At 35.6% G+C, this 17,090-nt stretch overlaps 1 protein-coding gene and 1 pseudogene across 1 annotated transcript; one reads left to right on the plus strand and one right to left on the minus strand.

Moving 5' to 3' along the window:
- Positions 1-5,057: 5,057 nt before the first annotated feature.
- On the plus strand, positions 5,058-5,915 carry LOC105775811 (major allergen Pru ar 1). Its single transcript, XM_012598317.2, has 2 exons — positions 5,058-5,335; positions 5,429-5,915. The coding sequence occupies exons 1-2, from the start codon at positions 5,155-5,157 to the stop codon at positions 5,725-5,727; spliced, it is 480 nt and encodes a 159-aa protein (XP_012453771.1). The 5' UTR covers positions 5,058-5,154; the 3' UTR covers positions 5,728-5,915.
- Positions 5,916-10,836: 4,921 nt separating this feature from the next.
- LOC128033984 (uncharacterized) lies at positions 10,837-13,765 on the minus strand (annotated as a pseudogene).
- Positions 13,766-17,090: the final 3,325 nt, after the last annotated feature.

The raw sequence follows: 17,090 nt of genomic DNA on the forward strand, positions 1-17,090 counted from the left end.
AAACATAAAAAATTTATAAAATTAATAATGTTAAAAACTTAATAATTAAATTAGTCAAAATTAAAAAATTTAATATTATTTTCTTACCATTTGCAATTGGAAGTTGAAAATGTATTTGGCATCCAAATGAATAAGCGTCATTGACATTTTTAAAATTATAAAAATCAAATAAAATGGAAGAAATTATGAAATATAAAATTAAAACAACAAGAATTTGAGAGAAGTTGAATGAAAATTGAGAACCAAATAGTTGAGAGAATTGAGAGACTAGATGAATAAAATTGAGAGAATAAGATTTGAATGCAAAAGAAAGAAAATGAGTTGGATATATATAGAAAATAAACAAGCCATTAGAAAAAAAATTTAGCAGTTTGAAAAAAAAACATTGAAAATTAGTCATTGGAATTTTTTTATGGTTGGAAAAAGTTACCATCGGACGACTCTCTCTTCAAAATCAGCTTATTTCCTAATTATTATTTAAAATTGGCCTTTTTTGCTAACTTTCACAATAAATGCATCTACTTTCTTAATTTAATGCTTTGACTTTTGATGGCAAAAGACGAAGATTCTTACCAATCAAAGTTTTTACGAGAACAAAAGTTATCATTCTCCTGCTTTTCTAATAATTTTCTTTCATAATAGCCTCTTGCAAATCAAAATTTTTACAGAAAAAAATTAGCCTTTCTCTTTCTTTTCTAATAATTTTTTCTTTAATGGTTAGTTGTTTGATTGATTTTATAGATTTTCCTATTTTCTATATTTTTAAACTATAAGTTATTTTTTGCTGCCTTGTTCTCTATCTCCATGATGACCATATTATTTTGATTTTTGATTTTTTTTAAATAATGGTTCAATAAAAGTGGTAAAAATTGGATTGATGATCTTACTGATTAAACTATTATAGTTCAACTATATTAAAATAACAAAAATCCATTAAAAATCCATAAAATTCATAGAAAAGTTAATAAACAAAAATAATTAAAAGTAAAAATATATAAACACCCCTCACTTGGAGTGAATCGATACATCATGAGCAAGGGATGTTACATTTAAACACTAAGGCTACTCAACTTGAACATCAATTTTAAAACTTTGTTTTAACATAAATAGACTCTTTTGGAGTTATTCAAGTCATTTCTAGGCTTTCTCTAAAGTTTGGTTACAAACGAGGACCAATCAGGACTTATTCGAGTCAAAATAGGGTAAACAGGGTCAATGTTGCGACACTGAAAACAAAATACTATAATTACATGTCCACTGTTGCGACTCTAAAGACAGATTACCCAAAACACGTTTGAAACATCTAAAACCAAGTCTAAATTATCATCAATCATTCTATATTACTTTTAAACATTATAAAACATAAATCTCCATCAAAACATCATATGATTCCACATATACCTCAATCAAAATTTAACTAAGTTTGTAAGGTTAACAAAATGATCAAGGTTCTTCAAGTATTTTCACTAGAAATCATGTCCATATGCTTTGCATTAACCTGTGTACATGCCATAACCTATATCTAAATCATACTCTCTTCCAAGCCTTAAGATGTGATGAGTTGAGATGGTATCTTCACTTTAGAGCTTCAACTCGAGTCTCTACCAACGCATTGAAAACATAACGCGTTAAGCTTATAAAAGTTTAGTAAGTACATCAAGAATTAAACTTACCATTTAAAACAGCCAAAGTTAACATTTAAGTACTTCAACAATAATATACAAAGAAATTAAATAGAAAGTAACAATAGTTAATTCTTAGTCCAACATTCTATAATTCACTTACCAATTCATTAATATAAGCACTTACTATTTAAATTATTAGCCCAACTGTAGACTCAATAGGACACGTAGGATATGCGGAATGAACATTGATTAATTTGCACAAACATGCATACACTACCTTACACCAAAGTGTAAAGTTAACAAATTGCACCGAAGTGCCATTGTCACTTGCACCGAAGTGCGAAATCACTGAATTGCACCGAAGTACTACTATCATTAGCACGCTTGAAATTTTCCCAATGGTATGCCATCTATATCCTACTAGTTCACACTTTTTCTACAGGGGATTTATAAGTTAAATTCACTACATTTACTCAACAATTAAAAACAATTTAAAGTTTACACCTTTTACAATTTAATCCTTATTAACATGAAAATTTACTATACTCTATAATTCCACTATAATTTTACTTTTCATCTATTCATCGATACATCACACTTCGTTCAAAACCTATTTATCAGTATTTTATTTCACATGTTTAATTTTGTACACTTTACAATTTAGTCCCTTCTTCCTATTATTTCAATATACCAAATCTATTCATTTTGTAATAAAAACCAATTCATATTTTCACTACTCATTCATCAAATTTATATATATATATATATAGACATAATTACAAACAAATTAATCATATAACCATTTTAATATGACTTATAGTTAGATTAAGTTAGGTAAAGTAAAATTCTTGAAGTACTTGTAGTCAAGTGCTTGGATGAGCTCTTTCTTCTTCCTTCACTCTTTTACTACTTTCCCTTATCAAGACTTTTTTATCACCTCTTTTCTCTTCCTTTTCATTAAGATATCACACATATACAATATTTAATATCAAAACAATAATCACATATAATTTCCATGCACTTTTAATGAAATAAATATGAAATCCTTAAAAAAACCTCATCATCCTCACCTTGAACTTTTATCCAAATCCCTTACTTCACTTTTCTTTTTCCTCCAATGTGAACACTAGTTAATTTTACAAGAACTAAGCTTGCTATGAGGTTGCTCTATTGATTTCACTAAGAATTTATGGAAGAATTTGAAGTTTTTGAGCTTGAAGTGGTTGAAAATGGTGGAAATGACTAAAATGAAAAAAAAAATAAAAATTGGCTTCAAATAGGAATGAGAGTGACGTGAAGATGGAGAGAATAGAAAGCAAATGGTGATATTTCTACATCCTTCTATCTAAATATCTATTTAACTTAATAAATAAATAAAATCTATCCATCATCACTCCAAGTTTAATAGGCACAATTTTATTCCTATTTTCAACCTCATTTAAAGGTACACAACTTTCCAACAAATAAGAGTTTTTTTTTTAAAATATTTCAGAAAAGTCCATTTTAGCCATTATCAATCTTTACAATTCCATCTTTGCTTCATGACACTCTTATGGTATAGTTACACTTTTGGTCCTTCCTCTTTCTCACTTCACTTCAATTTAATCATTTTTATTATTAATTCTCACACTTTTTTCCCATCACTTTTCACACTATTACGATTTAGTCAATACGAAAAGTTAATTTCTTTTAATTCAAAAGTCATTTTAATTTCCTATGGTATCCAACTATCTTTTCTACTAATCACTCATGATTCATATTTTCCTTACTTCATAGATTCTAACACATGCAAATCCCTAAATAATACTATTCTCTTCTTAGGGGGTGTTAGGGGTGTTACAATATACATATTTATTTTATAAATTATGACAAAAGCCTAGCACATAGTCACTTACCAAAAGACATATGGGCATTAGCCTACGGTAGAGTTTGAACCCCCAACCTGTAGCTTATAGATCATCTTGAAAGGAGCATGGTATTACTTGATGTAGCATATATGCTTATTGTTTCCATTTAAGGAGCATGTGTTCAAATTTTACTATAGGCAAAATGTTCACATTTCCTTTGATAAGTGGTCATGCATTACACATAATTTGATCTTGACAAGGTGCTCGTACTCTGTGAACCCACCGCCTCAAGCAATTGAACTCTCCATAGATAAAACATTAATCAAAGATAATATTGATCCATAGAAAAAAACCGACCAACAGCCTTTCGATTTAAAAAAAAAAATCAACTTCCCCTCGATCATTTTCTTTCGCTGCCAAATGAAAAGACATTGGAAAGGCAGATATCGGTTCGGTTTGGTTAGGTTTTTTAGATTTTTTGAACCGTCCATCGTAATTTAGTTTAGCTTGGTTCTATTCTCGGTTTTTCCATCTTAATTTTTTGTTTTGATTTTTTTGACTTATTTTGATAAAATGAGCTTTGCTTGATGACTTTTGAATATTATATGATAAAATTTTAATATCTTTTTCATAAATATTTCTAAAAAAAATAAATTTTCAATAAATTTAAAATGATTTTATTATTTTAAATACAAAATATTTATTTTATATCATAAAAATTAAAATCGATTATATATTAAAAAATAAAATTAAATTAAATTTCAAATAATCCAAATATCTGATTTGGAATAGAATTTGTTGTCAACCTTAACGATATTTAACGAGGCTTTGACTTAAAAATGGTATACAAAAATTGTATGAAAAAGGTTGAACGTAAAAGGGTAGACACAAATGTTGTTGAAAAGATGGGAAATGAATTTCCCTAGATGTGGTCGAACAAAGCCGACAAAGTATTGTCTAAATATAATAAACAAAATAATAAGGATTCTAAGCATAGGATTGGCATATACTCTTAAATATAAAACATTATGGATTTTTCACCAATTAGCATTTAAGAAAATTGATATTTACTGCCATGCTTTTTATGTTATTGATGTTAGTATGCTTAATCTTCTTTTAAAAACTTTCATTACAAATATTCTCATCTTTCTTGTGGTGTAATCTTAGCATAAACATATATAGATAAAATAATCTCCATGACATGGCATGTTCTTCCTTGTGGTGTAATCTTAGCATAAACACAGTCTCCATAGAAATATTAAGTGTTATTAATCCCTTCTGAGTTTCAGAAATTTACCCAGATTTCTGTTTTCATTTTTTCCCTCTAAAATGCTGTACAATTTAGCAAATGCCATTTGTAACAATGCATATATAATCAGTCATTCCCATAAAGACAATGGGAAACTCTATGTCTCAAGAAGTTGATTTGTGCCATTATATGTATGTATGTATTTGTTCTTTGCGTTTGTAATAACACAACTATGTGATGCTCTACTTCACTTGCAATCCTCGTGTCTTTGAAAACTCAACCTTAAAATAAATGACAATCAAAGCAAACAAATTTAAAGGCCAAGGCATCCCCAGTACTTCAACCTATATATACAACCCCTTCTTGCACAAGTAGCAATCACCTCCACAAATTTACCCCAAATCTCCATTTCTCTGATATACACAAACCTGCAATGGGTGTGAGCAGTTACAGTGATGAGTACAGTTCCACAATCCCTCCAGCCAGGCTCTTCAAAGCCTTGATTCTTGACTCTCACAATCTCATCCCAAAACTCATGCCATTGGCTATTCAAAGCATTGAAATTAGTGGTGATGGAGGAGCTGGCACCATCAGGCAGATCAACTTTGCTGAAGGTGGAATAAGCTACTGATTACTGAACTTGCTGTCCATAGTAATATCACTTTGGGTTTGATTAACTAACACTGATTAAGGACAATATGATGCAGGTAGCCAAGTTAAGTTCATCAAGAACCGGGTGGATGAGCTTGATGAAAAGAATTTTTCGTTCAAATACAGTTTGATTGAAGGTGATGGAATGATGGACAAGCTTGAAAAGATTTCATATGAAGTTAAATTTGAGGGCACTGCAGATGGTGGAAGCATGAACAAGATGACGAGCACTTATTACACAAAGGGTGATTTTGTGCTAACCGAAGAGGAAATCAAGGCAGGCAAAGAGAAGGCCTTGGCTATGTACAAAGTAGTGGAAGCCTATCTTCTTCAGAATCCTGATGCTTATGCTTAACTGATGGTTGGAGGTGAGAGTAGTTGGACATCTGGGCTGTTTCGGCGTGTTTAATTTGGGTGTGGGTATAATTGCCTTAATAAGGATTGGAATTCATCCAACTGTTGATGTGGGTCTACTTGTAATGTTTTCTCTTCCTTTAATGTAAAAGGGAGTCAAGGATGACTTGTCTTTATTTGAAACTACAACTTGGAAATCACAGTTTGGAATTTGAAGACAAGTCTTAAAACAAATAGGAAGGAACTGGTGCAATATGTTGGAGAAACTATTGCAATCAAATCCATATAAACTTAGGCAAAAAAAATGTATATAAATATTACTTGCAACACACGTGACTTTATCAAAATATAACATAGAAATTTAATTCAATAATTTTATTGCAATATAATTTAAATAATTTATTTTATTTTATTTTATTTTATATAAAATTTTAAATTTAAATCCAAATTATAAACCAAATGTAACCAGAAATTTCAAATCTTAATATCAATAGGAGATAAATATATAAACTTTATCTATTTTAATATTTTTATCTTTAATTTTACATGAATTATTTAAGGGTAAACTACACTAGTAGTCAGTCTTCTATTAGTAAATTTCTTTCTTGATCATTCTGTCGACAGCTTTTTTTTTGGATGAAAACGGGGTCGACTTGGGTTTTGAAAAAAAAAAACGGGAGTCGCCACCAATCCTTTTTTTTATGAGGTGTGATTGGATCACCTCGAAAAGAGATAGTTTTTAATAAACGGTTTGATTTTATTAAAACAACAAGTTTGGTCCACGAAATTCAGAAAATGGGTTTGGGAGTTGCTTACGCACGAGGAAGGATTAGCACCCTCGATACGCCCAAAATTGGTACCTAGTTGATTACTTAATGTCTTAATGTCGAAGAGTGAAAACTTTGAAGAATTTAAAATACGACCCTTGTGTTAAAACGTTGAAAATTTTAGGGAAAAGAGTCATATTTCACGTTATTCGAGAAAGAGAATTGTATCCATTAAGTTAGGACACAATGTCTCGAATTCCCGATACGCGAATGAAAAGTGCTTAAAAAAGGATCACGACCAGTAAGTTAGGACGCGATAGTTTTTAATTCCCAATATTGTTTAAAACTTGAGTTTGAAAAGATTCGTGTAATAAAGTTTAAAAGAATATTCAATTATTTAAATCAAATGAAGAAATCGCAACCCAATACGTTAGGGCACAAATTTTTCAAAATATTAAACATTGAATATTGTATTTATTTCGAAAAATCCTCGTCTCGAGAAAACAACATGTCACATCCAATGCGTTAGGACACAACATATTGAATTCTCGATAACGAGCTTTTTATCATTTTTAAAAAGAGTAATCTCGATTATTTAAATTCAACGAAGAAAGTCGGAACCCAATACGTTAGGGCTCGATTCTCTCGAAGATCCAAAATACCGAATATTACTTATTTTTAAAATTTTTCGTTTTTTGATAAATTCGAGTAAAAAATAGAGGCAAAATAATGATAATGATGACAATGTAAATGAGATAATACAAGCACAACTAAAATGAGCAACAAGTAAAATACGTAATAAACAAATCAAAGATACATGAAATAATAAATGAATAAAAAACTAAAGCATTCCATAAAATGATAAACACTTCAATAAATGAATAAATAAATATCAAATATAACAATGATAACAATACTAATTATAAAAATGAAATATTTATGTATGTGCATCTATATATTTAAATTATAAATTATATGAAGGTATATACATATATATATACATAAAAAACAAATATGCATATCTATGTATATATCTATGTATATAAATTATAAAGCATAAAAACATAAGTATATACATATATGTAAAAACGTATGTTAATGTATGTATATATATAACAAAATATGAAAATGGTATAAATAAATAAATAAAATGCAATAATAATAATAATAATAATAATAATAATAAAATGACAGATTAAACTGAAAACAAAACAAAATACGGGGAGAAATCAAAATAAAATAAGGCCAAAGATCGATTTGCGATGCGCAGAAGAAGGGGATCGATTGAGCAATTTTCCCAACCTTATGCGCGATGCTCCAATCGACTAAATCAAACGCATAAAAAGAAAATGGCCAAATTTAAAATTTTGAATGGGACCAGATCGCGTCATATTGCATAAACGGAGGGACCGGATGTGCAAATAGTCCCTCCGAGCTAGAACGCGCGGATCTTAGCCCCATTCGGGCCGAGTTTTCGGGTCTTATAAAAATAAATAGAAAGAAAAAAAAACTAAATATTCATCATTTAAAAAAAAACAGAGACACCCTCTGGTTCTCTCTCCCTGCCTCAGCCCTTGAACCCAGGCCACCGTCTCCGCCTCCATGGCCAGTGGCCGGAGTTACGCGAGAACGGCCCCTTTGCCTTCCCATTTTGCGGTGTCCCCGAAGGTTAAGCCTTCTCAACCGCGGGACCAAAAAAAGGGATGGAATGCCCTTTTTGCTCAACTTCGACGACGACGAAGACGGGCTCCGACGCCGGCCTCTGAAGTAAATAGGTATTCCTCCTTTCCCTTTTTTGTTTTGTTTAAAAAAAGTAGAAAAGAGAGCCGAAAAAAGAAGAAAATAACTAAGAAAAACGTAAGAACAGAGAAGAAAATAGACTAAGTTCAACCTTTAAATTTTTTGATCTGCTCTTTTTTTTTGCCTTCCAAACGTTGTAAAAAAAATGTACAGAGATATTGGTTGGCTTTTATAGCCAATTTACATTGTATTTTTTGGTTGTATTCTATTGCTTTGCACTATCTGTTGCGTGCTCCGGCTTTTTTCTGTCATTTTGCAGGTGTTGATGAAGCTAGGCATGGTGGGTGGCGATGGGATGTATGACGCGAGAGGGATGGGTGCGGCGCTAGGTTTGGCTAGGGTTTCATTTTTCTGAAACCCTAGTTGGATTTTTGGGGGGGGAATTGGGCTCCGAACTTGGGCCTTGGGTTTGGGTTGTAATTGGGCCTGGATTTTTTTAAAAAAATTGGGCTTGTACAGCTGCCCCTCTTTGCTCGTTGTCATGTAACGATAACAGAGCAAAGACTAAGAAAGACCAATTTTTACCCGGTCTTGTTGAGGAAATAAGATTCACCGTTGCGGCTCCAATCTTCTAGCTACAATGCCGGGAAAACAAGGTTCGCCATTGTAGCTTCAATCTGTTCCACTGTATCGCTAATGATGTGAGATTCACTGTTGTAGCTTCAATCTATTTGACTGCAATGTTGGGGAAGCGAGATTCGCCATCGTAGCTTCAATCTGTTCCACTACACCGCAAGGAAATGAGATTCACCGTTATGGCTTCAATCTTTTAATTGCAATGTCGGGGAAGTGAGACTCGCTGTTGTAGCTTTAATCTATTCCGCTGCATCGCCTGGAAGTAAGATTCGCCGTTGTGGCTTCGATCTAACGCAATGGGGAAGTGAGACTCGCCGTTGTAGCTTCAATTTGTTCCGCTGCATCGCCTGAAAGTAAGATTCGCCGTTGTGGCTTCGATCTTTTAAATTGCAATGGGGAAGTGAGACTCGCCGTTGTAGCTTCAATCTGTTCTGCTGCATCGCCTGGAAATAAGATTCGTTGTTGTGGCTTTGATCTTTTAAACTGCAATGTCGGGGAAGTAAGATTCGCTATTGTAGCTTCAATCTATTCCGTTGCATCGCCTGAAGGTAAGATTCGCCGTTGTGGCTTCGATCTTTTAAACTGCAATGTCGGGGAAGTATGATCCGCAATTGTAGCTTCAATCTGTTCCACTGCATTGCCAGGGAGGTGAGATTCGTTGTTGTAGCTTCAATCTTTTAAATTGCAATCTATGGTTACTTCGATCTACTCTGCTATCAACTCAAGAAAGCAAGACTTTCCATCTTCATTGATCTATTCTTTGGGGAACATGACCTATATGAACCTATTTATGCCTAGTGATCATGATCGAAATGAATCAAAACATCCTGGCTAAATGTGTATGCATGAATGCAAAATGAAAATGATCTTTCAATGTTTGAGTTGTTATTACTCATTGTTTTATCACTGATGTGTTACAATGCCTTCTTGCTTGGCTGGCATATCCAAAGAAACACTTAATCTGATTGCCCCCACTGCGAACATCAAAGTTCAATCCACTGGGACATAAAATTTGTACCATCAATCTCCCACTGTAACCTAAGGGTAGAAAGATATGGCTTTTCTCCATCTTCTCCTATCGCAATTCAAGAATACAGAATATGAAGCTCTTTGGTCCTTTGCCCCATTCCCAAGGTGTCATACCAAATGCTCATGCACAATTGCAAAATTTTCTTCTCCGAGAAAACCTTTTTTATTGCTTGGTGAACATCGCTTGTTTGTTCATTGAAGCTTTGTCACAACATCTTGTCATTTTGTTCAATCCTTGTTTGGACAACAAAGTTTGAAAGGATAGTCCTAATTTAGGCTTTTTCCTTTTAGATACTTAAAATTGGTGTGTTCTAAACAACCATTCTGTTTCAGGTTCCTTCATTATTTAGAAATTTCTAGAGTAATATGCAAAACTCCTTTTGCTTGAACATTCAAATATCATAATGGACAAACAAAAATGTTATTGAGGACAAATCTCGAAATGAATAAATTAATCAAGATAGCAAATTTTGCTAAGATGAGATGAGAAAAGACAATGGTCAAGATGGAATTTAATTAGGAGTAAAGCTTGAGATGATTACATTAATCGAGACAACAACTTTTGTCAAGATTCAAAATGAATAAAATTACAACAGGTGCTCAAGACATTGTAGCACGAGTTTCCTTGCATAAGCTTTCTGAAAACCATTCTGAATTTGATATGTGTTTAGGGAATCTACAGGGTTTTGTCGATACCCCCAGATGTCGCCTACCCTTTCCTTGTTGATTCAGGTATATCGAGACCACCACATGCCCTAGATATTGATCAAAATTTGAGCTACTCCGATCACTTCATGCCTTCTCAAAATTTGAGCCGCCTTTTCAGGTTTTCAACTCAAATCCCCTTTGGTTTCAAGGCGCCCTTTACGGGTTTTCACCTTGGCCTCTCCTTTTTTTTTAAACGCCCTTTACGGGTTTTCACTTTTGGTTCTCCTCCTTCAAGTGAAGTATTTCTTGACTGAATCCGAGTTCACAGGATTTGACAAGTTTTTACCATCCATCTCGCTCAAGATCAAAGCTCCTCCTGAAAAGGCCTTTTTTACCACATAAGGACCTTCCCAATTTGGCATCCATTTTCCTCTAAAATCCTTTTGTAGGGGAAGAATCTTTTCCAAAACTAGGTCCTCCTCGTAAAATTCTCTGGAACGAACTTTTTTGTTATAGGCTCGCATCATTCGTTTTTGATACATCTGACCGTGACAAATAGCTTTTAACCTCTTTCTTCTACCAAGCTTAGCTGGTCATATCGAGATTGAATCCATTCAGCCTCATCCAACTTTAGTTCAGCTAATACTCGGAGAGAAGGAATTTCAACTTCTATGGGTAAAACTGCTTCCATCCCATAGACTAGAGAAAATGGTGTTGCCCCAGTAGAGGTCCTAACAGAAGTACGATATGCCAGGAGGGCGAAAGGTAATTTCTCGTGCCAGTCCTTGTAGGTTTCAGTCATTTTCCCTACAATTTTCTTGATATTTTTGTTAGCTGCTTCCACGGCACCATTCATTTTTGGACGGTACGGTGATGAATTGTGGTGTCTGATCTTGAATTGACTACAAACTTCCGCTATTAAGTTGTTGTTCAAGTTTAGCGCATTATCAGATATGATTCTTTCAGGCATCCCGTATCGATATATGATCTCTTTTTTCAGAAACTTGCTAACTGCCGACTTCGTGACATTTGCATATGAAGAAGCCTCCACCCATTTAGTGAAGTAATCAATAACCACAAAGATAAAGCGATGCCCATTAGAAGCTTTTGGAGATATTGGCCCGATAACATCCATTCCCCACATGGAGAAAGGCCATGGAGAAACCATAACATGGAGGGGTGAAGGTGGTGCGTGTATTTTGTCACTATAAATTTGACATTTATGGCACCTTTTGGCATAATTAATGCAATCCCCCTCCATGGTAGACCAATAGTACCCAAATCTCATAATTTGTCTGGTCATCGTGAAGCCGTTGGCATGCGTTCCGCAGATACCTTCATGCACTTCCTCCAAAATTTCCTTTGCCTCGACAGCATCCACACACCACAACAATACTTGATCTTTTCCCTTTTTATACAAAATTTCCCCATCTAGGACATAGCCAATGGCTAACCTCCTTAATGTCTTCTTATCATTTTCTGTCGCATGGTCAGGGTACTCTCGACTTTTCATATATCGCAATATGTCATGGTACCAAGGGTGATCATCCTTTTCCTCTTCATTGTCAATGTTGCAACAATGGGCTGGAGCCTCATAGATGCTGATCTGGATAGACTTCATATCCTCTAATTTGTTCACTTTAAACATGGAGGCTAAAGTGGCCAAAGCATCTGCCATTTGGTTATCATCTCGTGGGAGATAGCTAAAGGTAACACTATCGAATTCCTCAATCAATTCTAGAACCAATTTTCGATAGCGGACTAACTTCGGGTCTCTTGTTTCCCATTCCCCTTTGAGCTGGTAAATTACTAATGCAGAGTACCCGTATACCTCTAGCACTTTAATTTTCCGCTCTATGGCTGCCCGGATGCCCATAACGCAAGCTTCATACTCAGCCATGTTATTTGTGCAATCAAAGTCCAATTTGCTAGTGAAAGGATAATAATTTCCACTAGGAGATACGAGTACTGCCCCAATTCCGTTGCCTATAGCATTTGAAGCTCCGTCAAAACTCAACTTCCAAGGACCACCTTCTTGGAAATCTCTTTCTACAGTTGCAACATACAACAAATCCTCATTTGGGAAATCGAAGTTCAATGGCTCATAATCTTCCAGAGCTCTACTTGCTAGGAATTCCGCTATTGCACTCCCTTTGACCGCCTTCTGGTTCACATAGACTATGTCAAATTTAGATAGAAGAATTTGCCATCGGGCCATTCTTCCATTCAGAGCGGTTGACTCCATCAAGTACTTCAGAGGGTCCAATTTGGAGATTAACCAGGTCGTATGGTACAACATGTACTGTCTCAGTCTCCGAGTTGTCCAGATTAAGGCACAACATAATTTCTCAATTGGCGAATATCTTGTTTCACATTCGGTGAACTTCTTACTGAGATAGTAGATTGCTCTTTCCTTTCGTCCTGATTCATCATGTTGACCAAGCACGCATCCTATGGAATTTTCAAATACTGCCAGATACAGTATGAGCGGTTTGTCTGGGCAGGGTGGCATCAGCACTGGGGCGTTGGATAAGTAATGCTTGACTTTTTCAAAAGTTTTTTGACATTCCTCATCCCATACACCAGGATTATGTTTCTTGAGGAGGCGAAATATGGGGTCGCATTTCTCGGTTAGCTGTGATATGAACCGAGCGATATAGTTCAGCCTTCCTAGAAAACCTCGAACCTCCTTTTGAGTACGCGGCGGGGGTAATTCTTGTATTGCTCTTACTTTGTCAGGATCAATCTCAATTCCTCTCTCACTGACCACGAACCCAAGCAATTTTCCTGATCTGACCCCAAATGTGCATTTTGCTGGATTTAGCTTTAGCTGAAATTTTCTCAACCTCATAAATAATTTCTTTAGGACCTGCACATGTTCCTCTTCTGTTTTAAATTTTGCAATCATGTCATCAACATAGACTTCTAACTCTTGTGCATCATTTCATAGAACAGTGTTACCATGGCCCTCTGATACGTTGCCCTTGCATTTTTCAACCCAAATGGCATCACTTTATAACAAAAAGTCCCCCATAAGGTTATGAATGTAGTTTTCTTCATATCTTCGGGATGCATCTTAATTTGGTTATATCCAGAGAAACCATCCATAAAAGAAAATAGTGAATGCCCTGCCGTGTTGTCTACCAAGGCGTCGATATGCGGCAAGGGAAAGTTATCTTTTGGGCTAGCCTTATTTAAATCTCTATAATCTACACACATTCGTACCTTCCCATCTTTCTTAGGAACAGGTACAATATTGGCTACCCACTCAGAATATTTGACCACTTGCAGGAATCCAGCATCGAATTGCTTTTGCACCTCCTCCTTTATTTTCAATACAACATCAGGTCTTATTCTTCGTATTTTTGCTGAACCGGCTTGCAATCTTCCTTTATAGGAAGATGGTGAACTACAATATCCATATTTAAGCCAGGCATATCCTGACACGACCATGCGAAGACATCTTTGAACTCTCAAAACAATCCAATGAGGTCTTGTTTTACTTCTTCAGCTATGCATGTGCCAATCTTCACCACCTTTCCCTCTTCCAGGATCACTGTCTCTATCGTCTCTTCGTGAGGTAGGATTTGTTTCCCTTCCTGCTCTACCATCCTCAACAAGTCCGGAGATAGGTTGCAATCTATGTTATCTTCAAAATCTTGAGATTCCTCTAAACACATATCTCGTTCAAAAGGGTTCTCTAAGTTCATAGTAGAGTCATTCATGTCATCGATATCTTGGAACCTGTTATAAGTACCAAAGAATGTACAAGGAATGTATGAATTTAAGGATTCTTATTTAGTATGGTCATGAATGAAAGAATAATTTGGAATATAAGCATCCAAGATGACTATTCATACGAAAGAATGAAAAGAATTTTAAAAGAATATATACTCAAAAAGAAAATGCGAAGATATATTTCATTGAAGTCACAATGTTCAAATATAAGCCCATTTCAGTTCACAAAAGGTTTTCATTTTTTCTAGGCTTAGAACAATTACTATGTTTTGAATATTACTCTGGAAGAGCTCTAAAAACTTCAGGCATTTCTTCTGCAGTCCAATTGTTTAAAACACTCCCAGGTTCAAAGAGATAGATGCCTAAGGTACTTCCTTCTTCAGATTCCTCTTCAAATATGGCATTGATGTTCAGGTTTCCTAACATTTCCTCTGTGGTCTTCCTTCTCGGAGTCCTTAGTCCAGAATACATGGTTCCTCCCGATACGAAGGTCCTAGATATGTGGGGGAAAGCCATAGGTTCCCAATCAACTTCTTCTCCGTTCAAACGCGCCTTCCTCCTCTTTTGTCTTTTCTCTAACTCTTTCCTTCTTTGCTTAGCATTTGGTTTAAATCCTAAACCAAAGCGGTCCTGTTTGTCCTTCACCACTGGTGCCTCTATTCTTCCTTGAAGGCATCTTCCCAGTCCTCTTCCAGGCACAGCTCCTTTCCCAATTGTCATTTGTAATCCCATCTTCGTGGCTCTAGACATACTGGGCATTGAGATCCTCTTTCCCTCAATAACAGAGGTCGCATTTACGAATTCTAAGGATCGAAAAGAACATTCGATCGCCTCATCATCTGTTCCCAAATATGGTGCGTCACTGGTTACCGATGCAATGATGTCTTCCTCAGCGTCGATCGTAATTAACAGGCCTTCTGTCACTAATTTCAACTTCTGGTGCAATGATGAAGGCACCGCCCCTGCTGAATGAATCCATGGTCTCCCCAACAAGCAATTATACGAAGGCTTGATGTCCATCACTAAGAAATCCACTTCGTATGTATTTGGGCCAATCAAGAGGGGTATTTCTATTCTTCCCATCACTTTCCTTTCGGTACCATCAATTGCTCTCACTATATTCTGGCATGATTTCATGTGGGAACTATCCACCGGTAACCTATTTAAGGTAGATAGGGGTAAAACATTCAAGGCTGATCCATTATCAATTAGCACTCCCGCTAACGTATACTCCCCGCAGCGAGCAGTGATATGTAAGGCTTTGGTGGCTCCTCTTCCCTCGGGCGGTATTTCATCATCATTAAAGAAAATGAAATTGTCGGCACTGATATTGTTAACCAAACGGTCTAACTTATTCACTGAGATATCGCTAGCGACGTAAGTTTCATTTAGCACCTTAATTAACGCGTTACGATGTACCTCTGAACTTAGAAGCAATTCAAGCACCGAGATACGGGCCGGCTACTTATGTAATTGTTCTACCACGCTGTACTCGCTATACTCGCTATGTTTTAAGAATTTTAGAAATTCTTTAGCCTCATTTTCAGTTACCGGCTGATTGACACACGTTTCAATTTTGTCTGCTTTTGCTTTTCCCAATTCAACCGCTAAGGCTTTTCCTTTTCCAGATTCCACTCTTGCGTTTGTCGGATCATAGCGTTTTCCACTTCGTGTATAGAATCCTTCATCCTCTCCTGAAGCATTTACCAAGCTCTATTCTCCTAGGATTGTTACATTGCAGTCGTAATTCTAAGGAACCTTTTTGCTATCCTTGTAAGGAAAGGATACAGGTTTTCGTATTATGACCTTTGGTGTTATTTGTATTCCCGATCCTCTGCTCATTGGTTTTGCAATAATCACTACCGGGTGATTAGCCTTTTGGGCTTTCCCCGTAGATCCTTCTTCTGCAGCATAAACCTCTCCTTCTTCTAGTCCCTTAATCTCTTCATAAAACTCCAACTCTTTGTTATCCATTAAGTTTTGTACCATGGTTCTGAACTCGGTGCATTCTTGGATGTCATGGCTTTTTTCTGCATGGAACTCACAAAATTTCCTTGCTCCTTCAGGCCTTTCTATTGAACCTTGCTTGATGAAACCTTTTTTCATCATTTGTTTCCAAACCCATTCAAGGGGGTCTTTATCTCTGCTATGTTGGCTTTGACTCTTCTTTTGGCATACTCAATTATCGCATTCACTCCTTTAGTATCATGGTTGGGCAACGGATTCTCTGCTACATTTGGTCCTGATGAGTCACCAATCTTTACGATCCCCAAATTGATAAGTTTTTCAACTAACTTCTTGAATGCAGTGCAGTTTTCAATCGAATGCCCCTTGGTCCCCGTGTGATATTCGCATTGGGCGTTTGCGTCATACCACTTAGGGTATGGGGGTTGTATTGGTTTTAGGTAATATGGGGATACCACATGTGCATCGAATAAGTTCTGGTACAATTCCCTATACGTCACTGGGATGGGTGTGAATTGAAGTCTCTCTACATTTGGCCTTGGATTAGATTCCTGTTTCGAAGAACCTTGCCGATTAGCGGTTACTGCTCTGGCTTATCCCACCGTGATTGTTTTAGAATGGTCATTGTTAAACATGCTTGTATTGTTTATCTCGTGCTCCTTCTTCCTTGGAGCCGACCTTTTAGTACTTTCTCCTGCTTCTATCTTGCCGCATATTATGGCATTCTCTATCATTTCTCCAGACATCACTATGTCTGAAAAGCTTTTAGTGGTACTGCCTAACATGTGGCCGAGAAATGGAGCCTTTAGAGTATTGATAAAAAGCATAGTTATCTCTTTAT

Source organism: Gossypium raimondii, chromosome 10, assembly GCF_025698545.1.
Source record: "Gossypium raimondii isolate GPD5lz chromosome 10, ASM2569854v1, whole genome shotgun sequence".
Taxonomy (NCBI): Eukaryota; Viridiplantae; Streptophyta; class Magnoliopsida; order Malvales; family Malvaceae; genus Gossypium; species Gossypium raimondii.